Source organism: Macrobrachium nipponense, chromosome 10, assembly GCF_015104395.2.
Source record: "Macrobrachium nipponense isolate FS-2020 chromosome 10, ASM1510439v2, whole genome shotgun sequence".
Classification (NCBI taxonomy): Eukaryota; Metazoa; Arthropoda; class Malacostraca; order Decapoda; family Palaemonidae; genus Macrobrachium; species Macrobrachium nipponense.
This window is the reverse complement of record NC_087204.1, coordinates 56383129-56409434: the sequence shown is the minus strand read 5'-3', so window position 1 is coordinate 56409434 and position 26306 is coordinate 56383129. Positions and strand designations below refer to the sequence as shown.

Genomic DNA, 26306 nt, shown 5'->3' with positions numbered 1-26306 from the left:
GTTGCACTCAGCAAGTCCATGGGGTTGGTTCATCGACGAGGACGACATCAATGACCTTCTCGAGGAGCATCAAGAGGAGCTTACGACGGATGACCTGAAGGACTTGGAGGCCATGCAACATAACGTCATTCAAGAAGAGTTCTCTAGCAGCGGAGAGGAGGAGGACGACGACTCAATGACAACGGCAGAAATTAAGGATGCTCTAGCTGCTTTTCATAAGGTGCAATTATTCGTAGAAAAGAGACACCCCGAAAAGGCTTACACAGGTCATATGCTTGCACAGTTCTATGACGTTTGCCTGAGTCGTTTCAGGAACATTGTCAAAAGTAGGCAGAAGCAATCTTCCTTGGATAGATATTTTTTAAAGAGGCCTTTAGTAGGAGTAAGCAAAAAGGAAGAACCAAGTGATACTACGAAAAAACAGAAAGTTGAAAGAGGTGAAGAAGTTGAAATTTTGTGAAAAAAAGTAAAGTATAAAAAAGTAAAAAAAAATGTAAAAATAAAAAAAAGAAATAAAAAATGTAATTTTAAGTTTTTCGTAAAGTTAAGTGTTACAGTTTTCTTAATGTGTTTTGTAAAGTTTAGGTTATGTTTTCCTGACATTTTTTGTGTTTCGTAAAGTTAAGTGTACGTATCTGCCGGTTTTTGTTCTCTCTGTCGCCACTTTCGGAGGTAGCCTCCTCACTCGAAATGTAAGCTTTCCTCCACATTTTAACTACGTACATACGTACGTAGTATTTCTTGTATACCATGTACACTAATACACTTTATTTACAGGTACATACATATTATAGTACTACTGGTACGTATTAAGTTAGGTATTGAATGGTCCAAATTGTTGTAGTAGTATTTCATTGTTTATAGGTCAATTTAGCTTTATTATGAAATATACTGGGGTGTTTTTGGAGGGCTTGGAACGGATTAGCCATTTTACATGTAAAATGTGGTTCAAGATACGAAAAACTCATGATACGAAGGCCGCCTCGGAACGGATTAATTTCGTATCTCGAGGTACCACTGTATATATATATTATAAATTTGGGAATCTTGGCTTCAAATATTTGTCCCAATGTCCCTACACTTAGCAACACTGTATCCTTCTGCTCTCGAGCTTTGGACTGAAGGGAGAATGGACTGCATGAGATATTATTTCATAACATTAATAGGCAAATTGCTACATACAGGATAGCAATCTTTCTTGCCATGTGGTATGCCCATCATACTTTATCAAAGATAAACTCTTCTCACACTGATTGTCCTTGAAATATCTAACTTCAAGAACTAACTTATTATGGCTAAATGAGTGTTAGGTATGATTAATAGGCATTATTATTATTCTTGATTACTTCATTCAATTTTCTTAACTCTTCAGCAACTTCCACAATTGCATATTGGAACTGCAATGCCAACATCATTCTATTTTGCCTCACCAGATACATATACAGTACTTTATTCATGTTTCTAACCAGCGTCTTCCCAGAGAGCTACACCTTCCAGTAATTATTCCCATATTTTTTAGTCGTTCTGGATATTTTTTTACGTTCAATGCACACTTGGAAGCTGCCACAAACTGGAGAGGACCTTTTATTCATTGAAAAAACTTGGCTGGAGTTTGCCTCATCTTAACAAGGCTTGTCCTTACCGACCGATTAATCCTTCCCTGTTTGAGTTGGGAAATGATTCAAGGGTCATGAACTCCCAACAGGCGACTCAAATGGAAAAAATTACAAGTTTTGGAGATCCCACACTACAAGTAGTAATGTCTCTTGAAGGGAATCACTACAACAGTGTGATCTGATTTGGAAAAATATATTTTACATATGCCCTTTTAATTTGAAAAGGTTTGCATCCACACAGTAAAAACTGATTTAAAGGTTTTAAAAATTGAAGTTAAAAGTTGTTCATCCATCCCATTAAATAAAATTTTAATACAATATAGTAAGAATTCTGGAGTTGCCAGTTTTATTTCTTTATATCATAAACTTGCTCTTAAATTGCTCGAGACTATTAGATAAGAAATAACTTCCACTGAGAGAGCTCACTGCTATACATATTTTTGTTTTGAATTGACTATTCTTATATCTCGACTTTCTTTAGATTCTACTAATTGGATACACATTTCCATCCCAAAAGAAGGTTACTATAGAGTACTATTTTTTCAACTTTTTAGTACAGTGCCTTCAAAATTTGTTTTACACATCATAAGGATAATAAGACAAAACTTTATATCTGACTAATTTGATGTTATTATAGGACTTATTGTTAACAAATATATAAATATGTACATAATCTTGCTACAAACTATTTCGCTGTCTTTTGTAACAAGATAAAATAGGAATCTTTACACAGCATGGAATTGTAAGCTTTATGGGGGCAACCCTGGCTTGGCTTGTGTTAATGTGGGACCTGGACCAGCAAATAATGGATTTTTCCATAAATATCATTACTTCACTATCCAACTATGAACCAACTACACATGTACCTGGAATGCATGTCTTACTTCAGGATCTTAGTTTAAGACAGGGAAATACAGTGTAGTCCTTCTCTTTAGGACTGCTCTGAAAGCTGGTCTTTGCAAAATTCCTATTATTAGAACATTTAAAATTAGCATAAAAATTAACTAAACTTTTTTTTTTATTAAACAATGTGATGATTCACTTGACTCACTTTCCTTGGATTGCCCCAAAACAACAGTCACTGCACACAGGATGACTGTCTTCTTAAATGCCTGTAGTCTGCCCCCAAACACATCACAGATATAATCTCTTGCCTTCATTGCTGCCTCAGTTAATAAGCTTATCAACTTTTGACTGATCTAAAGTACAAGTAACTTTGGAGAGAAACTATAGTTATGTAAGATTTTCTTTCTTCTCCATGAGCCTGCACTTAGAACTGCGTAATACTGAGTGTGCAAAGTTGAGGCAGGTAGTCCACAAAAATATTGAACAGAGAAAAAATTAAACAAATGATTGATTATGAAGATGGGCGAGCACCAAACTCCCCCAACACTACAGCCAGCCTTACTAGCCTCCCACTGCCAATTTGCCCTGACTAGATGAAATATATTATTCCTTGAGGGGAAACTGATTTACTCACCTATCTCCCACCTGAATATTCTAACGAGTTTAACATTTCTCTTATTTCATATTATCACAATTCAGGTATATGTAATAAAAAGTAAAAGTACTTCTGACTGATGACCCACTTTTCATACAAAGTCCTGAGATTTATCTCCCACGACTTTTTCATTGGGGTACGTTATATAAAACTCTTGTAGGTCATGTGTCAAGTTACTTTGGCCCTGTACAGTTAGGCTCTCCAGACCATGTAGAGTAATAAGAAGTAAAGACCATCTTAAAAAGAGATTTCAAGATGATGAGAAATTGAAATTGAACACTTAAGTTACATATACAAGGAATCAGCAAACATCTATTAATATAAACAAAAGCTGCACACCTTGTGACTGTTAGGCACTTGCCATAACTACAGCAGTTGGATACATCAACTTAAATGCACGAGTAATTCACATGCAATGGCTCGTTGGAATGCTCAATACACTAGGCACTTTAGCTTAGTCTTCTACTAAATAGCTTTAAAGTCTGATAAATATTTATAATAGAAAAGGAAAAAGTTGAAGAAGAATATTAATTATTCTAAACTTTAGCTGAAAAAATATACAAATTGAGAATATCTTTCTTGATTGTGCAAAATTATCGTAAAATTGCAAATTATCTCAAAATTACATAAAAATATATGATTCTATCCCATCTTTAGGTTTTGATTATATCAAGCTAATTTGCCAAAGCCACTGATATTGATTATTGATTTTAAATTAGAACTGGAGTAGACTCATTGGGGAGGTGTGAAGTAAAACTTATGCAAAATTAAATTGATTATCATCCTGAATCTGAATCGACAATGTTACAGTGAAATGTTCACTAGGAGTGTGATGCTTTTGGTTAATGCTCAGGATGAATGATTGAAATGTTACTAATAATTTTCCTTGAACTGCTATATCAACATCAAAAATGTGTGGACTTTGCTAAAATATAATGCTTGCATAGATAAGGTATGATGGTTTTCTTATAAAAATACTTAAGTGTTTATTGGCATTTACATATGGGCAACCATGTCAAAACTAGCAAATGTACAGGTACATTATTACTAAATTATCCTCAAATATTCCATCCAAATTAAACAGACTGATGACATCTAATACCAGAGAAATTAAATATTTAACTTTATTTGTATTTGATGCTTCTTAGTACTCCATACAATAGGCCTCTTAATTTTAGTGTAGGTAGAGTTTTAACAGATTAAAATCCACTCCTTTTCTGATGTTATAATTTTCTTAATTACATTGATATATGGGATAGCATTAACTGCCACATGGTGATTTACTCAAGTTTTGGAATAGAGACGTAATAAATTTATCCAGACTTTCATGTGTAATTTAAATGACTTAAATATACAGTTAAATTTTCATTTCGGAACATTCCTCTCAAATAGTAGTTTAATTTTAAAATGTAAAGTGTGATTCAAACAGGAATTAAAACAATAAATTATTGAAATGTATTGCAGTCACAACAAAGCTGGAGTTAATAGAGCTAATAAGTGACCAGGATGTATTTCTACTACATGGCTGAGATAACCCACACATGGGGCAGAGTCTATGACTGGTGGTGGTCGTAAGAGAAAGAAAACGTGTGACGATAAGCAAGCCTGGGCGGTGGAGTTGGTGGGTGGTCATTTGGTTCAGCTGGACTGTCATTCATACTACTTCCTGGCAATCCTAGAACAGATAAAAGAAAGAAAAGGTTACAGATTGTCTCACTTTAAAATGAGAATGATTTTTGCAATAAACTGAATTGTATTAACAACTGTACAGTATATCTAGCACATGATTATTTTCCAGTTAACCACAGATCACCCAGTTAAGTGTGCAAATGGAATTAATTTCTTAATTTCACTGAAATTCCAATATAACTACTCTATATTGTTTCTTAAAGGATAAATCACATGAGAAAAGAAAATTAGTTATATGCTGTATTGCAGGTGGTCAACCAAGAATTTTTGTTGATTAAATGTCAATAAGAAGGGGGCCAAAGTAACTAAAAATCTGTAACTTAACCATGACAGTCTATCACGATACATTCAGTAGCTGGGAGGAGGCTCTAACAAACAAAAATTATTCTGAAAAAAAATTTAACATGCAATGTGAATGAAGGCAATTAAAAAACAACACTGAATACTGAATGTGAGGGAGAAGCAGGGTCTTACCGGACTTGAGGGCTATCTCTAATATTCACTAAAAGTTGATGTAGGGCTATGTAATAAACATTGTATTTACAAAAAGTAGGTTTTTTCATATATACTGTTATTAACGTGCCCATAATGATGGAGCAACAGGAAAAACATATTTTAATCTTTCACATGATATTTTTAAGGTGCTTTAAACAAAATGACAAATTTTTAAAAACAATTTGTATTTTTCTAGCTAACAAACCTGAGGTCTTAACAATGGGATAATTTTCAAGTGCCTAGCTGGAACTGGTTAAACAATCAGAGATTGTAAAGCAAGGAATCCGTGAAATCTAGCAACGCATGCGCATTTTGAGTGAAAGCTGGTCAAAGACCGCGCAACCAACGCCATCACGTTAATCTTTCCCAACCCAGGATGTCATAAGATGACAGAGGGGTGGCTAGAGATGGGCAGTAAAATGTTAAGAGTTCAGGTTTGTTAGCTATGAAAAATACAAATTATTTTTAAAAGTTTGTCATTCGTTCATATGCAAAACAAACCTTCGGTCTTAACAATAGGATAGACTCATACTTGGTGGGAGATATGGACATCCTAAACTGGCTGGGGGATAACCCACCAGCCCACCTCCAAGAAGAAATATCCACAGGAGGTGGACCAATGCCCGTGAGAAGATAGATAATCCGATATCCAACAACTCAGCCAACTGTTCAATAACAAACCAAATAAACCAGAAATTCATTATCACTCCTCACTCCCCCTTGCTAGAGAGTGGAGTATTTGCTACTGAATAGAGGGTTTGATTATTTGATAACACCGCAAACAAAATAACGGTATGACTACCTTACTCACCTGTATCAGACCAGTCCAGCGAATGATGTGTCTATTCCTTAACTCGCCCATAGGAAGAAGAAAGGAATAAGAGAAAGAGACCAGTCAACTCACTCATTCTCTCTTCCACACAATCATCTTAGGTGATACAAATTTGCCCAGGTGAGGGACAACGATTAGTTACACAATCTGTTGGGTAGCCACCACAGGGCTGTGGGTAACATCCTTAAGATAAAAAGAGGTGAACGTTGACTGATGTAACCAAGTACCAGTGTTCAGAACTCTTGAACAGCCAAATTTTTCTTGAATGCCAGAGAGGAGCTAATACCTCTGAAGTCATGCTCTCTAGCCTGCACAGACACAATGACAGAATCATCAAGAGACAAATACGCCTGCCTGATAGCCTCACATATCTGGAAAGATTGTATTCCTGGAAACCTCTTTCTTAGAATGCCCTGTGCTAACAACAAATCCTACAACCACCCTGTTCTGAGATGTCGCATCCTCTTAAGATAGCAATGCAGGGCCCTGACAGGACATAACAAGAGCTACTGAGGCTCACCGCCCACAAAGTCATCCAAAGATGGAATGGAAAAGGAGGCAAATCTGTTGTCTTGTACCAAGGGATTCTGGGTCTTAGCCAAGACTTCTGGGACAAATTTAAAACACTGACCCCCAACACCTGCTTTGTTTCACATTATAGCTCAGGCCAGAAGGTCCCCTACTCTCTTCGAAGAAGCCAAGGCCAAGGAAAACTGTCTTGAGTGTCAAGTTTCTGTCCAATGAACGATGTAAAGGCTCATATGGAGCTTTAGTGAAACTCCTTAGGACCAAGGAAACATCCCAAGTTGGAGGCCTAAGCTCTCTTGGAGAACAGGACTCCTCAAAGCCTTTGAACAACAGGGAGAGTTCCCTGGATGAAGAGATGTCAACACCTCTAAGAAGTAACACTAATTCAGGGCTGCTCTGTAGCCCCTAATAGCAGAGATGGATAAGCCTTTCTCATCCCTGAGGAAGACTCAGAAGTCTGCTATGCGTTGAACAAAGGTTTTGAGTGGAGAGAAACCCCGTCTATGACACCAATCACAGTAAATTGCTCATTTACCTTGGTAAACTGTAAAGAGGTAGAGTTTCCTGATATTGCTGGACATATGCCCTGCTGATTTCGGAGAAAAAACCTCTTGCTCGGAGGAGATACTTGATAGTCTCCAACCATAAAGAGACAGGGATTCTACTGACTGGTGGAATCTTTCTACATGTGACTGGCAAAGAAGATGCTGCCATGGGGGAATCTCCCTCGGAACTCCAACAACAACAGCAGCAGATCCGGAAACCAAAAAGGAGCACCAATGTAATCCTGAAGATTTTGCGAACTCATCATCCTGTTCAGCACTTGGAGGATCAAACAAAATGGAGGGAAGGCATACACTTCCAGGATTGTCCCAGGTTATGTTGAAAAGTGTCCTCGCTAACGCCAGAGGATCTGGAACCACCGAACAGTAAACTTCCAGTTTCTTGTTGAACTGGGTCACAAAGAGGTCCAAATCTGTGCCAAGAACTTGGTCCCGACAACTTAGCTTGTCTGTGACCACATTCCTTTTGCCTGGGATATACCTGGCTGAGAGCTCCACCAAATTGTTGACCACCCACTGGTGAATCTTGACTGTCAAAGCATGGAGTTGACATGAAACCAGTCCCCACTGTTGTTCACATAAGTGACCACTGTGGTGTTGTTCGACATGAGAACCACAGAATGACCCTCTGCCTTCTCCCAAAATTCCTTCAGACCCAGAAAGGCTGTGTTCAACTCCAACACGTTGATGTGTTGCAGCTTGTCTTCCAGACCCCAAACACCCAAAGTGATGAGACCGCCTACATTAGCACTCAACCTGCAAGGGAGGCCATCTGAAAACAGAAGGAAGTCCGGAGGCAGAGAACGCAGAGAACACCTTCCAGAAGATTCTAATCGTCCAACCACCAACGAAGATCTTCCCTCACTTTTTGGGACAGGGGAACCCTTAGCAGAAGGGAGTCCCCCGCCGGAGACCAGAAGAAGTCCCTCAGTCACCATTTGCAGAGACTAAAGATGTGGAAGTTGCCCATATGAGGGACCAGCTTTCTCTAGAGAAGATAAAATCCCCATAAGAACCTGCCACTGATGAACCGACTGATCTGGCTGCGACAGAAAATCACGCGCCACCTTCCACAACTTCTCCTACCTCTGGTCCGACAGAAAAACCCTTGACGCTGCTGTATCGATGACCATGCCTAGATAAAGAATTCTCTGACCGCGGACGAGATTCGATTTCTCCAGGTTCACCATGATGCCAAGTTCCAGACAAAACTGAAGCAGACGATCCCTGTCCTGCAGCAGTTTCTCCTTGGAACCTGCTAAGACCAACCAGTCGTCGAGGTACCTCAACAGATGGATCCCTGAGAATAAGCCCAAGTTGAGATGGGGGAGAAGACTTGTGAATACCTGAGGGGATGTGGTCAACCTGAAGCATAAAACCTTGAACTGGAACACTTTCTCTCTGAGAGAGAAGGGGAGGAACTTCCTGGACGATGGATGAATAGGGATTTGGAAGTGCACGTCCTTTAGATCTACTATCGACAGCATGAAGTCATTGTCCCTCACTGCTGCCAACACTGATCGCGGAGTCTCCATCTTGAACCTCATCTTCCTGACAAAATGATTCAAGGTAGATAGATCGATCACTGGTCTCCAACTGCCTGACACTTTCAGCACCAAGGAGATGTGACTGAAAACCCTGGAGATGGACACACTCCTTCCTCTATTGCACCCTTGTCCAGCATTTTCTACACCTCATCCTGGAGAGGTAAGAACATTGGCAAATTGGGGGCATACATTTGCCTGAGCAAAGGTCTGTCCAAAAGTGGAGGAGAGAAGTTGAATGGTAGTACTCATCCTTCCTGAAGAACATACTACCAAATTCTCCTTGCCATAACTCTGCCACTTGGCCAACTGGCCTGCCAAGCACTCCATACCCGTAGCAAAAGGGAGGGAGAGGCACCAAACCTATTAGCGACCTCCCCTGGCTCTGCTCCTGGAGCCCCTCCTTGGCTTGTAGGAGCGGGCTGAAAGGGACATTGTTTGTCATACTTAGTCTGAGAAGACTGAGAGGGCCTAACAAAAGCCGAACTCCTAGCCGACTTATTAATGGATGATCTATTTGCATTTGTTGTGCTGGAGGTGGGAAGAGGAGGATGACAAGAACGAGACTCCGATTTCGGGACGGTTTGATGCACCAACCTCCTTCGTATCAGCCCGGCACCGGTCTATCGCGTCCTCCAGCTCAGTCTGCGGAAACAGGAACTGAGAGTCCAACAAATCCCCATTCCTGAGTGCCGAAAAGGACTCAGGGTCAACCGATCTCGCCACCTCGGACAACGCTCTCTTCTGATCAGCAGAAGATTAACCCACAAATTGACACTAAGATGAGCTAGATAAGAAAACACATTGACACTAAGAAGAGCTAGATAAGAAAACACCTTGTCTCCAGACTGCAACAAACTGGTAAGGGAAGATGCACTCACCAGCCCTTCTGCAGACCTGTCAGACGCAATCTTGGCTATGACCATCGACCACAAGTCGAACCACGACACTGTCTGAAACATGGAGGCTGCTGTACACTCCATAGCCTAAGCATCCTGCAGTGACAAAGACAGGGCCACCGACCTCACTTGCTCCAATATCAACCCTGGCTTCAGATGCATGATGTCTGAATTAAGATGCCGAGGCATCAAACAGAGCTGGTAGCATTGTATTTCCTATGCCTCTTGAGAGGAGGAGGAGGCAACTTGGAAGAATCCCTTGACTGAAGAGATCCGTCCCGGTCTGACACCGAGGCATTCACCAGCTGCAAGACCGACTGAATATGTCCCGATAGGGGAAGCTGAAAAGAGGACTTAGGATCTTGAGTAGCCCCGCAGTAAGGCTTCCAAGCAAGTAGGAGTAATAGTAGACTGAGCTTGAGCCCTAGCACTCCAGGTTGTTGAACCCATGAATGAGATCAACAATCTCAGCAAAAGAAGACAAAAAACTCCTGCATTTCTCCCTCTTCCTGCTCCAGCAACGGAGACCGGCGATGTGAAGAAGCAGGCTTATTTAAATCACCTTCACCCTGCAACAACACTGAAGAAGTTTCTCCAGAAACACCAGCTTTCTGTAATCCAACAGCAGGCAACATATCATCTCATCAACCAAAGGACCCAGTGTGCCAACCAGCAAAGACACCAGAGACCTGTCCTGACTGGAGCCATGCACCAACTTCTGCGATTAACCAAGCACAACACCAGCAACACCAACCCAAACCTCACAATAGAGGGTTCACATACGTGTTCACATACGCAGCCGTGGGAAGCAGATAAACGTCCGTGTGATGGAGATATATTTTGAACTCTAGATACAGAGCGAGAACCTCTTGGAGGCAAATCATGAACAACATCATCGGGAGAATAAGGCAAACACACAGGCTGAACCACTTCCGTATTAATAACCTTCGATCTTTTTCACTAGCGCCTTAACATCTTTACAACAATGAGCAGTCACTGGAGCAGAAGCAGGAGGACAAATCACCCAACATCCGCATGTATGTGCGAGGCTGCTATACGTCCTTGTACCGAAGTAGAGGACGATGAAGCAACAGCAGACTGCACACGGGAGCTCCAACTTTGCAATACAGAGGATGGATCCCTCCCACAGACACCGCTTCCACACACATGACGCCTTGAGCAAGGGAAGAAGAACCACAAGGAGGCAGCAGACGAAGCACCATCCTCTCAGGAACATAGATATGCGAGGAAGGGACAAGAATGTGAGTTTGCAGCAGGTGACGGACTCTCTTCACCCGCCGATGAAGAAATTGCAAAAGCCTTAATCCTCCAATGACTGATACACCAACATGGTGGAGGCGGCGGCAAACGCAGGGGAAGAAGAGACCTCTCCTTCCTTGCATCCCCTCTTAGCAGGAGAAGTGGGAGGAGATGCATCACACGTGCTCACAGCCCTCTCAGCAGAGAAGGCAGCAAACCTATCCTCTAAAACAGAGTCCAATCTCTTGAGAACTGCCTGACATAAAGCCTCAGACGGATCCGCGAGAGAGGACAAAGACGTCATAGTTGGAAGAGAATAGCAGCGATGACATCACGGGAGCAAATGATGACACAGGAGTGAGAGGCAGCACAGAAGTCCCAACTGACGACACCGCGTAGCGGGAGTGATGTCACCAAAGAAGCTGGGAGGGTGGACGTCACCGGATTGGAGCTGTGAGTGACGTCACTGATGGAGCTGGGAGTGACGTCGCAACCTTCCCCTGACCCGAGCTAGTGTCTGGCCTCACTGGAGGACCGCTAACATGATACCCAGGCAGTGCATTACAAGATGGCTGACCGTGGGCACCAACGTAAAGAAGGCCAGGGGTAGGCGGCAGAGCAGGGGAGGTCTGAGGGGGGGAGTGAGCCTCCATGAAATGTGTCAACCATCCTTCCAAGGAGGGAGAACCCTGTAGACCAAGCGACACCCAGAGGACCACCATTTTGGATGCCTCCGACTGAAACAGATGAAATAGCCTCCCCCCTCCCAGGAAGCAAATTAAATACCCGAGGAGGAGGGGACATTTACTCATTAAATCTACCTGAAAGCATCCCGATACTTCGAACAACAAATTGACGGAAGAAAAGGAAGGAGACCCAGGTACACAAACACTAGCATCATGGGGTGTGACTGAGGGAGAAGATGAAGCATCGAGGCGAGGAGAAGAAAACCCTTACCAAAAAGGACCCATGACTGAAGAAGATGAAGCATCGAGGCGAGGAGAAGAAAACCCTTCCCAAAAAGGAAGAGTTGATACTCTGCGATGCTCCCTCTTACTATAAATAACTTCCATTGCGATCTAGGCCATGCATGACATTCCAGGCAGGGATTCGTCAAAGTGCAGAAATTGGAATGGCACCTACTGCAAGTCGAATGGGGGTCTGTAGCATAAGCAGCCAGGAAACGAGAACACGGGAAACCTTGAACACCCGGGCACATAGGCTGACAAGGCTGTAAAGATGCAGAGGAAGCCATACTGACACACACAAACACACACACATAACAAATAAGAGCGAAACTTGGGCAAAACAACTGGCTTGGATGGAGAGTAAGCAACTGCATCACTCCCCAAGGTGATTAAGAAAAAGACTAATGTGATGGTGTGGTTTGTGCAGTCTTTGACCAGCTTTCACCCAATATGTGCACGCATTGCCAAATTTCACAGATTCCTTGCTTTACAATCTCTAATTGTTTAACAGGTTCCAGCTAGGCGCTTGAAAATCATCCTGTTGTTAAGACTGAAGGTTTGTTTCACGTATGAACAAAATGAATTTAGTTATATTAATTTCAGAAAATATTCTTGATCCAAAGTATAGCAGAGCTACACTACTCAGAAATATTTTCCAGGTCATGTTAATGTGTACAAGATAAAATTGACTGTTGAACAGCCTATGCAAGTCTGGCATAGGATGCTACAACTGATAAGCTCTCCGTCAGGGTAAAAGAATACCTACAATAAACTTTGGTAACTATAACTAAAAAAAAAAAAATCAGGAGAACCCTGTCTCTCTATATGCTTATGCATGCAAAGGTGATGCAGGTCGTAAGGAGCAATATTATTGCAATCAGATCATGGATAATTATGCTCTCAAATACCTGCAATTCAGTAGGTAGCAAATAACGATTGCAATCAGATCCTAGATAATGTTTCTACTTCTACCTGCATGTCAGCAGGTAGCAATATCAATACAATCAGACCTAGATAATTCTGCTCTAAAACTGCCTGCCAACCCCATGGTTGAACGTAAGGTAAGGTGGAGTAATTGCATCCACTGGCTAAAACCTAAAGATTGGTTACTCTGTTGTGCAACTGAACTGTAACAGGCTCATTGTAGCATATATGGCCTTGCTTCTGTGGTCCTTGCTGAGGGAAGGGGGGGAGGTAGGAAAACCAGTCATTGAACTTTCTGATTTTGAGATTAGATTGTCAACATGATCCATCACTCCCCAAGCAAAGAGCAACTTAGACCATCTAAATGATGGTCTCGCTTTAGCAATGCATCCTGAAGCAAGCTGGATAGTGAAGACAAGAGTTAGAGCTGTCAAGGTAGCTTCCCCATGATCATATTGCTCAAGAATGACTCCAATTATCTCTCAGATGTATTTCTCCAACTTAGCTTTAAAAGGTTGCATAAGTATGAAACCCTCTGATCCTAACATGTCTTGTTACAGATAATGGTAGAGTGACTTGAAACACTGAAACCAGTCACCAAATTCATGATTACACAAAGATGATGTCAATCAAGAACAATCAACATTGTTTCTTACCCCATCTCACAAACAGTAGCAGAACTGGACATGATAAAATACAACCTCAATATAACAGACAGTAGTACATGAGCTTGACCTCACAATAAATAAAGATATCGTATAAGTAACAAAGATCCCAAACTAAAGCCTATACAACACTTAGGTAATATGTAACTGGTTTTGCAATAGTAAGGAAATTTGCTTCATGCTTGTCTCCCTCTCATTAATACTATTGTTATGCACAGAATTTACGTGTTAAAAATATTTCTTTAATTTTGTTTGGATTGCAGGTGGTAAATTGTAGCTCTCCTAAGCAATTGTATGAATGTCCATTCACTTTCTCTCAATCTTACATTGTGTACTGTTATATTACTCTAAGTTCTGATAAAGTTAATATGCGATAATAAAATGATTAATATACTTGCACTAAATAGTAAATACACTGTAGTGCATTATATACGTACGTATTTACAAAAGTTTTCCATGATTGTGTAAGCTCAAGTAGCTCACAATGTTCCTTGTTCCTTTGTATGGTGTAAGGGTTTAAAAATTTTTTTATGCATAAAAATTTTATTCTGTAATTTATCTTTAAAGACTGTCATTATGGTACCTAAAAACTTTCATAATATTATTTGGAGGATACTTGCCTACTAAGTTAAGAATACAGTAGTTTATATTTCCACACTGATAGGCTAGTCAACATTCAAACAAAGAAAGGATTGAATGGGATTTAATGGGTGCCTGGATGACTGTCTAGTACATCTGCTCTCCATCAGTTCATTTCAAATATTTAGTCCTTGTCACAATTCTCCTTGACAAGCCCACTAAGAAGTGGGAGGGATGGAGAGGTCTACTTTATCAGTAGGCAAATATCCAAATAATTTTATTATGAAATTTATATTCAAATAATGTTATGAAATTTATATTATTTTAGATGGATTACCTACTGTTAAAGATAGCCGATTCCCACATTAAGAAGAGGATGGTGGGTAGTGCAGCTAGAATAAATATACTCAGACAATCGGGCCAAAGGTTTCTTGCATGAAAACCAAAACATTCTTCCCTGATCTGGAAACCTTTCTGGATCTTACCGCCATCAGAAGTTGGATTCCATTCAGGGAGCAAAGTTCTAGTATTTTGTGCAGCAAAGAGCAACCTTGCAGAGAAAACTGATTTAATTCAGCCAGAATGAAACAGAAACAGCATGAGTGACCTCTGTGCCTAGGTCTGAGACCATGTATATGAATCAACTAAAATTAAATACCCAGACCAATACACACCCTGCTGCTTTTGATTCAAGGCCCCAGTTATTTACCACTTAAGGATAGAATCCATGATACCTTGAAAATCACTGAGAGGATACAGTTGAGCATTCCAAGCAGTTAAATGTGGCATGTGGAAGTTAGTGGAACCACACAGAATCCAGTAAGTGTAGTTTGAGTTGATTTCACCTTAATGAAAGAATATGAGAGACATCTACCAAGAGAGGTAGACTGAAAATCATTCTTCTGAGGCTACTAGGTTTTAAGGGATCATTGAGCAATTCTCATACTTGAAATGTGTTTCAATACTTTCTTTACAGTAGATAACGGGGGAAGCATAGGAGTCTTTTATCAGGCCAATCTTGAAGAAACGCAACCAATGGTCAAGCCTCAGTCCACAAAGAAGTAGCAGACTGGTTGTTCCTGTTTATCTGCAAGCTAATAAGTCCTATTTTGAGCACTCCTCTAATTTGACAGTGACTGTCAGGCTCACGGATGCAATGACTACTCTGTAGGTAGGTTTTGTCCTTCATGCACCCTCAACCACAAAAAACATTGTCTTTCCAAGGAATGAACTAGCAAAATCAATACTATTATGTTGTTCACTGCCACCCAAAGAAGCAATCTTTCCACTATGACTTACTTTTTTCTGATCAGGTCTTGAAAACGGGACTTGAAAATAGGGGCCACTTGAATAGTTTCGACACTTAGTTGTAAGCCTTATATTTTTAAGGGTAATGTTGTAACATGACTTTGAAATGATAATAAAGTTTTTTAGATGATACTTTAAAGGTATATTCTGTGTAGGATGATGCAATGGAACCTCGGTTTTCATAAACTCGGAGACGGCCCTTCCAGGGCCCATCGTGTGACTAGGCCCCATACCTAGCACCCATTTTGTCTTTGTTTCTCATTGAATGAGCATCACCTCATGTGTTCGTTGTTTTGTGCTATTTTTGCAAGTGAAACTGATTGTAATACAAGCCATCATAGGGCCAAAGTAAGTTCAAAGTGCCAGCCCTTTGGTAACAAAGGCCAAAGATGTGACAAGAGTTACGAAAGATCTTGTAGCAAAGTATGAAAGTGGTGCACGTGTTGGTGATCTCATTAGATATACAGCAAGTCAGTGTCGACAATCAGCTCTGTCCTAGCAAAGATAATTAAATTAAAGCAGCTGATGTTACGAAAGGGGTCACTTCATCATTACGAAAACAAAGATTGCAACTAGTGGAAGATGTTGAAAATGCCAACAACAGGCATTGCTATTAGTGATTTCAAGGCCAGCAGTGGCTGGTTTGAAAAATTCAAAAAGTGTACGGGCATACAGTGTTGTACAGCATGGGAAGGCTGCGAGTTCTGACAAATGTGCTGCCGAAGAATTCATTGGTGAATTCAAGGAATATGTCTGTTTTGGAAAAAAAAATGCCAAGGAGAACCTACATCATGCAGGAGGAAAGTTCTTGCTAGGGCACAAGCCTATATGAAGGATAGGCTAACTCTTGTTCTGTGGGAATGCCCAGTGGGGATTTCAAAGTGAAAACCCTAGCTGGTTTATCACTCTGAAATGCCCTGAGTGTTCAAGAAAAAAAAATGTTATTAATAATAAATCTGTCTGTGATGTGGAAAGCAAACAAAAAGGCATGGGTCACGAGGCAAATTTTCATTGAGTGGGTTAATGAAGTGTTTGGCCCTATGGTTAAAAACTACGTCTAGGAAAATCAATGGCTCCTGAAATGCCTCCTGGTAATGGAAAAAGCTCCGGCATATCCTCCTGGCTTGGAAGATCAGTTGTTGGATGAATTTAAATTAATCACTGTCAAGTTCTTGCCCCCTACTGCCAACTCCCTGTCATCCAGCCCATGGACCAGCAAATCATCTTGAACCTTCAAGAAACTGTACACAAAGGCACTGTTTCAAAGGTGCTTTGAAGTGACCTCAAATACTGAACTGGAAGGATCACTTCAATATCTTTAATTGCATAAGTGATATAGATAAGGCTTGGCGGGGAGTGACTTGCAGGACAATGAACTCTGCTTGGAGAAACTGGCCAGAATGTTAACTCAAGAATGGATTTTGAAGGATTTGAGGAATAATCCTGATAACCCTTCACCTGTTTTGTGGAATCTATTGTCTCTGGTAGAGTCCATGGGCTTGGATGTTGAAGAATTAGTGGACGGCCACAGGGAAGAGCTAAAACCAGAGAAGTTGCAACAATTCAGCATGAACAGAAACACATGGCAGATTAGGAATCCAAGGAAAAGGAAGAGGAAGAGAGAGGGGAGGATACTTTGCCTACTTCAGTGATTAAGGAAATGTTTGCAAGTAAGGAGTGATGTTAAAAATTTTGTTGGGAAGTTGCATCCTAACAAAGATTTTGCAATCTGTGTCTAACATGTTTAATGACAATGCATTGTATCACTTTAGGCAGATTTTAAAGACATATCAGAAACGATTGTCTCTTTGAGTTTTGTTGTGCAAAGGGGTCCAGTGACTCTCAAGCTGGTCCTAGTATCAGTAAAAAACAATGAGGGAAAGTAACCCAGACAGGTTCTTGATACCTGAAATCCTTCTGGAGGGGGATTCCACTTCCAAATAATAACCTCTCCTCTTCCCTCTCCCCTCCTCTCAGTCTTCCATACGCTAACAAGAGTCCTTCCATAAATTAAGAGTGATGTTAAAGTTCATTATTTGTTTTATTAAATCAGTTTCATTATTTGTTTTTCTTTCTTTCATTTCCAATTTATATTTATTTCTCATTTATTTTCTGCAGTTTATTCCCTATAAAATGCATTTTAAAAAATATTTTTGTGGGGGTCTGGAGTTAAGAGTGATGTTAAAAGTTCTTATTCATGCTTTCTTTATTTGTTTATATTTATTTCTCATTGTTTTCTGCAGTTTATTCTCTATAAAATGTATTTTTTTTTTAATATTTTATGGGGTCTGGAATGCAGTAATTGTATTTACATTATTCCTTATGGGAATTACTGTTTCGGTTTTGGACTTTGTCGGAAGTTCCAGAACAGATTATGCACAAAATTGAGGTTCTACTGTATTTTAAGGTATACATTTGCTCTTTGAACTAACAAAATAAGCAGTTATAAGTGCTTTTAGAGGGTGTCTGGTTTTTTAACTATTACAATAGCCAGTTATAACATTTTTAGTGGGGGATGTCAAGTATTCGCAGATTTTAGTTTCATGGGAGTTTGTGGTTCCTATCCACCATGAATACCGGGGGTTGACTGCAGAGTAATACCTCAAACTTACGAGGTTAGATGCCAGAAACCATAGCGTAAGTTTGCTATGGTTAGGTATTATAAATGCTAATAAATGCTTATTTCTAGAGTTTCAACATTAAATATGACCTAACCATACTCCCAAAGTAGCATTAAGCTAAGTTTTAAATGATATTAAAGTTACCGTAATTTAATTTAAAAAGTTAGCTTAATACATTACCCTTAAAAAAATATATGGTTGATGTAAAAAAAGATAGCTCCACAATTCAACAAAATAGAGAAAACATGTACATAATGTTTCTACAAGGTACATGCATGTACAATTCATCAATTTAAAATTATGTAGTCCCAGATAAAGACGTACGGAGAAATAATAAGTTTTAAAAATATGAGAGAGAGAGAGAGAGAGAGAGAGAGAGGAGAGAGAGAGAGAGAGAGAGTAGAGAGATAGAGAGAGAGAGAGAGAGAGAGAGAGAGAGAATGCACATTAAAAATATTGGACAGTAATAAAAAATAAAAATTTTCCATACTGATTTTACACTTAAAAGCATGAAAACTTATAAAATGTTGAAAAATTAAACAAACTTTCTTTATGCAGGAGTATCCCATCTTTGAAAAGTATAGTAACTTTGCCAATGGGTATCCCTATCACATCTACCTGTACATGTGTACATGCTGTCAATTACTTTAATACAGATTGCACCAGCACTTTTCTCCACGGTTAACAAATAATTTTCACAGAACGACACTAATGCAACTCTTATTTGTCTCTTATATGTTTTAGTATTTTAACCCACCCTGAGGAGCCAATTTAATAAATCATATGCAGCACCCCAGGCTGGTAAAACCTTGAGGTCAGCCACTTAACAAAAAGCACCTCAGTGGAAAGAGAAGATATACAAACGCACCTGATGTAAGAAAAAAAATTCTTTTAAAAACTTTTCCTTACCTTTCCCACGAGAAGTTTTGAAAATGAATATTTACAAACCCTAGCTTATACATTGGTCGACCACAGTTTTATACACAATTTTTTCTGATAAATTGATTTTTTTCTGTAAAATTTTAATATAGATCACAAAATATCAAAAACACCCAAAAGATAAGAAAATAAAATAGTACAATTCTAAGAATATTTGTTGTAAAATATTTAACGCAAATTTGCTGAGAACGATCCATAACTTTTTTGGCTTTATACATATTTTTTTATATTACATATTTCTATGCACTTTTCTTTGCAAAATTACATTTATAACAGACATACTATCATAAAATGACAAATTTTCTAAGACAATTTGTATTTTTCATAGCTACAAACCTGAGGTCTTAACAATAGGATAATTTCTAGTGCCTAGCTGGATCCTGTTAAATCGCAGATGAAAGCAAGAAATCTTGTGAGATCTGGCAACACGTGCATATATTGGGTGAAAGGTGGTCAAGGACCATGCACCCAAGCCACAACGTTCAGTCTTTTTCTGAACTGCCTGGGCAAGAGTTGTGGTTGACCTTTCTCAGCCTTTACCCGTTCATTGCCCATTTTCGCTTGTGTTTTTGAGTGTGTGTGTGCTTTTATTATGGCTTCTGCTCTTACTCGGCCTCGACAACATGTGTGCCCAAGTACTCCAGGTTTCCCGTGTTCTCATTTTTTGGTTTTTTCTTCGGCGTCAGACCCTCACAGAACTTGTAGTAGGTGTCATTCTAACAATAATGAATCCCTGCACGAATGCCGTGCGTGGCCTAGAGAGCAGTGGAAGTTATTTTATAGTAAGATGGGAGTATTGTAGAGTTTCTATTCTTCCTTCGTGGGAGGGATTTTCTTCCTCTCTTCCCGATGCTTCTTGTCTCCAGCCGCTGTCACACCCCATGCTAGTGTTGTGCCTTTGTCTCCTTCCTTTTCTTCCATTGATTTGTCGTTGGAAGTATTGGGAGGCTCTCAGGCTGAATTATTCTGTAATGTTGGCCCCTCTTCCTTGGAGTTAATTTAATTCCCAAGCGGGAGGAGGCTTTTTCATGAGTTTCATTCGTTTCAGGTTTGGAGGCTTCCAAAATGGCGGCACACTGGGGGTCGCTTAGGCTACGGGGTCCACCCTCCTTGGAAGGTTTTTGCCGACGCACTTCTTGGATGCTCGCCTCCCCCCACCTCAGACTGTCCAGGCTCTCAACCCTCCTCCTGGCCTCATCTTCGTTGGTAGCCGAGGTCAGCCATATTCTACTGCTCCGCCAGTGACGACTGCCACTTCTTCAAGTCAGAGGGAAGCCATGCGTCAGCCCCGCTAGTGACGTCACAGGGTCAGCCATTTTGTATCCCTCTCCACCAGTGGCGCCTGCTTCCCTTTCAGATCGAGGGAAGCCGTGACGTCAGTGCTGCTAGTGACGGTCACTCATTGATGATGTCACTCCTAGTTTCCTCCACTGCGCTGCCTCTCTCATCTGTGTCGTCATCTCTGCCATCCAGTTCGCTGCATCTCACTTTCTATTCGTCGGCCCCCCTTCTCTTGCTGATCCGTCTGAGGCTTTATGTCAGGTGGTTCTTAAGAGATTGGACTCTGTTTTAGAAGATAGATTTGCTGCCATGTCAGCTGGAAGGACTGGAAGCATGCGAGTTGCGTTGCCCCACCTCCTGCGAAGAGATTGTTTAAGGAGCCTGTGCTGGCTCTTTCCTTCTCCCCCCCATCTCCCCCCCATCCTCCCCACTCTCTCGTAGTAGCCATCTTGCTTGGTGAGACGTACCCGCGTGAAGTCACAATAATCAACAGATATCACAAGTTTAACATACGACTAGAATTTGAGAAATATCTAGAAGTGTTCGTGAACTATCGGTGATAAGATTAGTGTGAAAATAGTAGGATAAAGCGTCTTCTAAGTTAGTTATCAAGTGTAATACTATAAATCAGAACAAGATGGCAGTAAGTTCCAACTGCGGGAAGAGGTGGCGTAATTTGTCGTGTTTAGCAGATTCGCAATACGATGAGGTAGCAGGAAGGGAACTGGCATTTGCTCATCTATGAAATCAGCAACAGTCCTAACCAAAAAGATACAAAAGCATTCATAGATATATTAGAAGGATATAATCCTTCAAACTGGAACAAATCTAATGAAAACATCTGAAAATAATTGAAGAAGTTCCAAATAAAATCCAAGTGGTCAAGAGACTCATAAAGAAAAATATACATAACCAACATATTCCGACAAAGAAAATGAATAAGGTGAATCTTGTGAATATCCTAATTGAATGCATTAGGAAAAAGAATGCCAAAAGCATGCAAAACTGTGTAAGGTTTGGTATAGCATAGTCAATCCACAAAACCTAATCAGAAAATGTGCTGCATGCAACATTCCGACCCATCCACAGTGTGCTGAGGTAATACAAGATTTGAGAAAAGATACAAGAATTTTTTGTTCAACATGTCTATCATGGATAGACAATGTTATTAAATCAAGATTGAATGTACAAATAGTTGAGGATGAAGAAGAAAGAGGAAGAGGACGAAGAAGAAGAAAAAGAAGAAGAGGAAAACGGAAGAGAAGTAAACAAAAATGAAATGACAGAAAAAAATAAGGAAAAGAACAAAGAAACCAAGATTAAAACAGTATGGATGCAGAGATACTCATTGATACTACATATGAGGCAATAAAGCAGCATACCTACGAAGAAATAAATTACGATATGACAACAGAAAAGCAAATCCCGAAGAGGCTCTACCCAGATCTATACCAATGACGGGAAAGAGGAAAAAATAGACAAGAAAGACAAAATCTGCAACCTTTTGAAAAGAGGGAATTGCAGATTTGGAGAAAGATGTACTACAAACCATCCTAAGATATGTCAAACTATATGAAATATGGTAAATGTGCATACTTAGATGGATATGGGGATGAGTGCAGAGATCTGCATCCAAAAATATGTAAAACCCCTAAAAGAAGGAAAGGATGTAAGTTCGACAAAAAATGCAAATATATGCACCCTGTAGCCATGAATCATAATCAAATAAATAACCAACCAAGTAATAAAATCCAAAATAAGAAAGAAACAAATAAAGAGAGAAATCAAGAATATCAGGTAAAAGAGAAAAGCAAACCACCAATGAGATATGCAGAGGTTTGTCAGCAAAAAATTTCAAAGCATCAGCTCCGAAATTCTACTCAAGAGATAATAACTGTATTTATTATGCAAGAGGATATTGCAGAAACGGAGAAAATTGCAGATTCAGACACAAAATTAATAATTATGATGAAGGAAGATAAATATTATGGAAAAGTTGGATTTTTTAATGTCAGAATTTCTGGAAATGAAAAAAAAAGAACAACATACCAGAACAGGAAGAGACATGGGAAAATCCTTATTACTACCAGTATTAAATGAAGGAGAAAACACGCAAACCATCATAGTGATGAATGCGCAGGGTTTAGTTACGAGTAACTCAAAAAGAAAAATAGAGTACTTAGAAGAACTAACCCAAAATGAAAAGAAAATAGATATAATGAATATAAGTAAACCTGGTATTCCCAAGAGACTGGGGAATGATGATCAAATAAAAGGGTTCCAAACTTATAGATCAGATAGAAAAAATAGGAATCAAGGGGGAACCGCAATATGGAAAGACAAAAAACAAGGAAAAATATATGAGAAATATAGTAACTCAGAATGTGAACTAATAGCGGTAGAATTTGAATCTGAAAAATTGATGAACATAGTAATATATAGACCCCCTAATACTAAAGAGTTTGACTTAATAATTGAAAAATTGGATGATATATGTGAAAATCACAAGGACTGGACTACGTATTCTCCTATCTGGTGACTTCAACTTTCCTTTCGTAGAATGGAAAGAACGAATAGGAGATTGTGGTTGTACTTATACATATAAAAAAGAGAGTAATAGTAGTGCAGAAGATAAGAGGCAATTTGAAAAGCTATTAGATATGCTACTAGAATACAACATTCAACAAATAAATCACCTGCCAACAAGAAGGAAAATACTTTAGACCTAGTATTGTGAACGAGATGAATTATGTTAAAGAAATAATAGTTTATAATGCGATATTTTCAGACCATAATGTCATAGAATTAACAGTTCATTCCAAAGCAAGTGAAAATAGAGATAAGCAAGAAATGAAAAAGTGGGAAGGATATGGAAAATACAACTTCTACAGTAAAAATATAAAATGGTCAGAAATTAAATGAAGAATTAAACAAAGATTGGGATAACATTTTCGTAAGTGATGACATAAGGGTAAATACGGAGATATTATATAAAATATTGGAGAAAATAGTGAAAAATATATACCGAAGAAGAAAAGTAAACATCATTCATGCATACCAAGAGACAGAAGGATCTTGTTCCAGAAAATCAGAAAGTGGAAAAAAGGTCTTGCAAAGAAAAAAATGCATGGAAAGTTATAGAACTAAAAAGTAAGATAGAAAATGCAGAACACAAGATTATACATCTAAAGAAAATGAAAAACGGGACTTGGAAGAAAAAACCCTATTAAATATCAAGCAAAACCCCAAACTATTATACTCATATGCGAAGAAGATGAATAAAAGAAGAATAGAAATAGGCCCTCTGAGAATTGAAGGGAGATTAACGAATATGAAAAAAAAAGGAAATTTGCAAACATACTGGCAGAACGATATAAGAGAGAATTCACATCTAGAATAGATAATGAAGATAATGATATGAAGAATAGTAGGGATGAAAATAGTGAATATTTAGCTGACATAGATATTAATTGAAACGCTGATATTGTGCGGCTGATTAATGAAATTAAAATGGAGCTGCTGCAGGGCCTGATGGAATTCCTGCTATTTTGTTAAAGAAAGTAGTTCATTCTATCGCAAAGCCACTTGCAATATTATTAAGACAAAGTGTAGATACAGGCAAGATATATGATGAGCACAAATTAGCATATATTACCCCTACTTTCAAAAGTGGATCAAGACTAGAGGCAAGTAATTATAGGCCTGTGAGTCTAACATCACATATTATGAAAGTGTATGAAAGGGTAATGAAGAAAAATATTATGAAACATTTAATAAAAAATAATTTGTTTAATAAAGGACAACATGGTTTCGTACCCGGAAGTACACAAACCCAACTGTTAGTCCACCGTGAGAACATATTCAAAAATATGAAAAGCGGAAATGAAACAGATGTGGTTTATTTAGACTTTGCAAAAGGTTTTGATAAAGTAGACCATAATATTTATTAGCGAAGAAAATTAGAAAACACAATATCGTGGATAAAGTAGGAAAATGGTTAAAAGAATTTTTACACAACAGAAAACAGATAGTTATTGCAAACGACGAGAAATCGGATGAAGCCAAGGTAATATCCGGTGTGCCGCAAGGTACGGTGTTTAGCTGCAATACTGTTTGTTATTATGATTGAAGACATAGACAATAATGTTAAGGATTCGGTAGTGAGTAGTTTCGCAGATGACACAAGAATAAGTAGAGAAATTACTTGTGATGAAGATAGGAACGCTCTACAAAGAGACCTTAACAAAGTATATGATTGGGCAGAGGTAAATGGAGGTATGGTATTTAACTCTGATAAATTTGAATCAATAAATTATGGAGACAGAGAAAGAAAGCTATATGCATATAAGGGACCTAATAATGAGACCATCACAAATAAGGAAGCAGTTAAAGACCTTGGTGTGATGATGAATAGGAACATGTTATGCAATGATCAAATAGCAACTCTGTTGGCAAAATGTAAAGCAAAAATGGGATGTTGTTACGGCACTTATCAAAACAAGAAAAGCTGAACACATGATTATGCTTTATAAAACATATGTTCGTAGTCCACTTGAATATTGCAATATGATATGGTACCACACTATCAAAAGGAATATTGCACCAAATAGAGAGTGTACAAAGGTCCTTTACAGCTAGAATAGAAGAAGTTAAGGACCTAGACTACTGGGAAAGACTACAATTCTTAAAATTATATAGTCTAGAAAGGAGAAGAGAACGCTACATGATAATTCAGGCATGGAAACAGATAGAAGGAATAGCAGAAAATATCATGGAACTAAAAATATCAGAAAGAGCAAGCAGAGGTAGATTAATAGTGCCCAAAACTATACCAGGAAAAATAAGGAAAGCACACAGGACATTAATCCACTACGCACCAGCATCGATAAGTGCAGCGTCTATTCAATGCGTTGCCCAGCTCATCTGAGGAATATATCAGGAGTGAGCGTAGATGTGTTTAAGAATAAGCTCGACAAATATCTAAACTGCATCCCAGACCATCCAAGATTGGAAGATGCAAAATATACCGGAAGATGTACTAGCAACTCTCTGGTAGACATTATGAGGTGCCTCACACTGAGGGACTGGGGCAACCCGAACAAGATGTAAGATCTGTAAGTGTCAGTGCATCAAGTGCTGGAAGGCTAAGGACTTTGCCCTTTCTTCGTCTGCGAATGAGGAGTGGCACACCCATGTTCCTGAGTGTTGGTGTGTTACTGAGAGTGTTAAGTTTTCTTCCCCTGTGCGATCAACAGTGGCTGCTTCGTCCTCTGCATCGAGTCGACGAGTGTGTTACAACCTCCCACGTTTATGCATGTTGCAAATTCTTCCGCTTCTCCAACACCAGGGCCCTATTTGTTGCCATAAGGATCTCAAAGCGCCTGTCAAGAGGTCAAAAGTTGTGAGTGCGGAGATAGTGCAGCAGGAGTGTTTTGCCTGCTCCTCCACCTGATACTTCCCGGGGTTCGACTCCAAGGGATTCTTGCTCCATTTCAAGTGTTCGAGACACTTCACCTTTGCATGTACGTACGTGCATCTGCCCCGCACGTGCATGTACGCGAGTCATCTATTGGGAGTGTGCGTAGTGATGTTCCTAGTGTTGTGGTTGGTTCGTCGCAGGAGTTGGCACTTGGATCCAGCCCAGACAGGTTGGTTGGTGTTTTGGGTTGTTTGGCTGCTGGCTCTTCTGTTGGTTTGCACAAAGAAGGCGCACTGAATAAGGCTGCACATTCTTCTTGTCGTCAGTCTCCGTTGCCGGAGCATGAGAGGGAGACACAAGCAAGAGTTTTTGTCTTCCTTTACTAAAGTTGTTAATCTCATTCGTGGATTAAACAATTTGGAGAGTAGGACTCAGGCTTGATCATCTTTTGCGCCTTCCTGCTTGGAAGCCTTGCTGGGAGCTAGGCAAGATCCCAAGTCATCGTTTCAACTTCCCTTATCAGGCCATGTCCAGTCGGTCTTGTATTTTTATGAGCAAATTTACAAAAAGACGTAACGAGACAGAGAGGAACTACATCGTCCCTTGAAGTCAAGATCCCAACTAACTCTCTCATGAGCTGCCCATGGATTTTAGCTACTCTAAAAGTTGCCATTA

At 39.5% G+C, this 26306-nt stretch overlaps 1 protein-coding gene across 1 annotated transcript in view; it reads right to left on the bottom strand.

The window, feature by feature from the left end:
• Positions 1-2222: 2222 nt before the first annotated feature.
• LOC135223630 (son of sevenless homolog 2-like) overlaps positions 2223-26306 on the bottom strand; it is a 547573-nt gene continuing 523489 nt past the window's right edge. The window contains 1 exon segment of the mRNA XM_064262244.1: positions 2223-4792. Within this exon segment, the coding sequence (XP_064118314.1) occupies positions 4671-4792 (122 nt within the window). The 3' untranslated portion in view covers positions 2223-4670.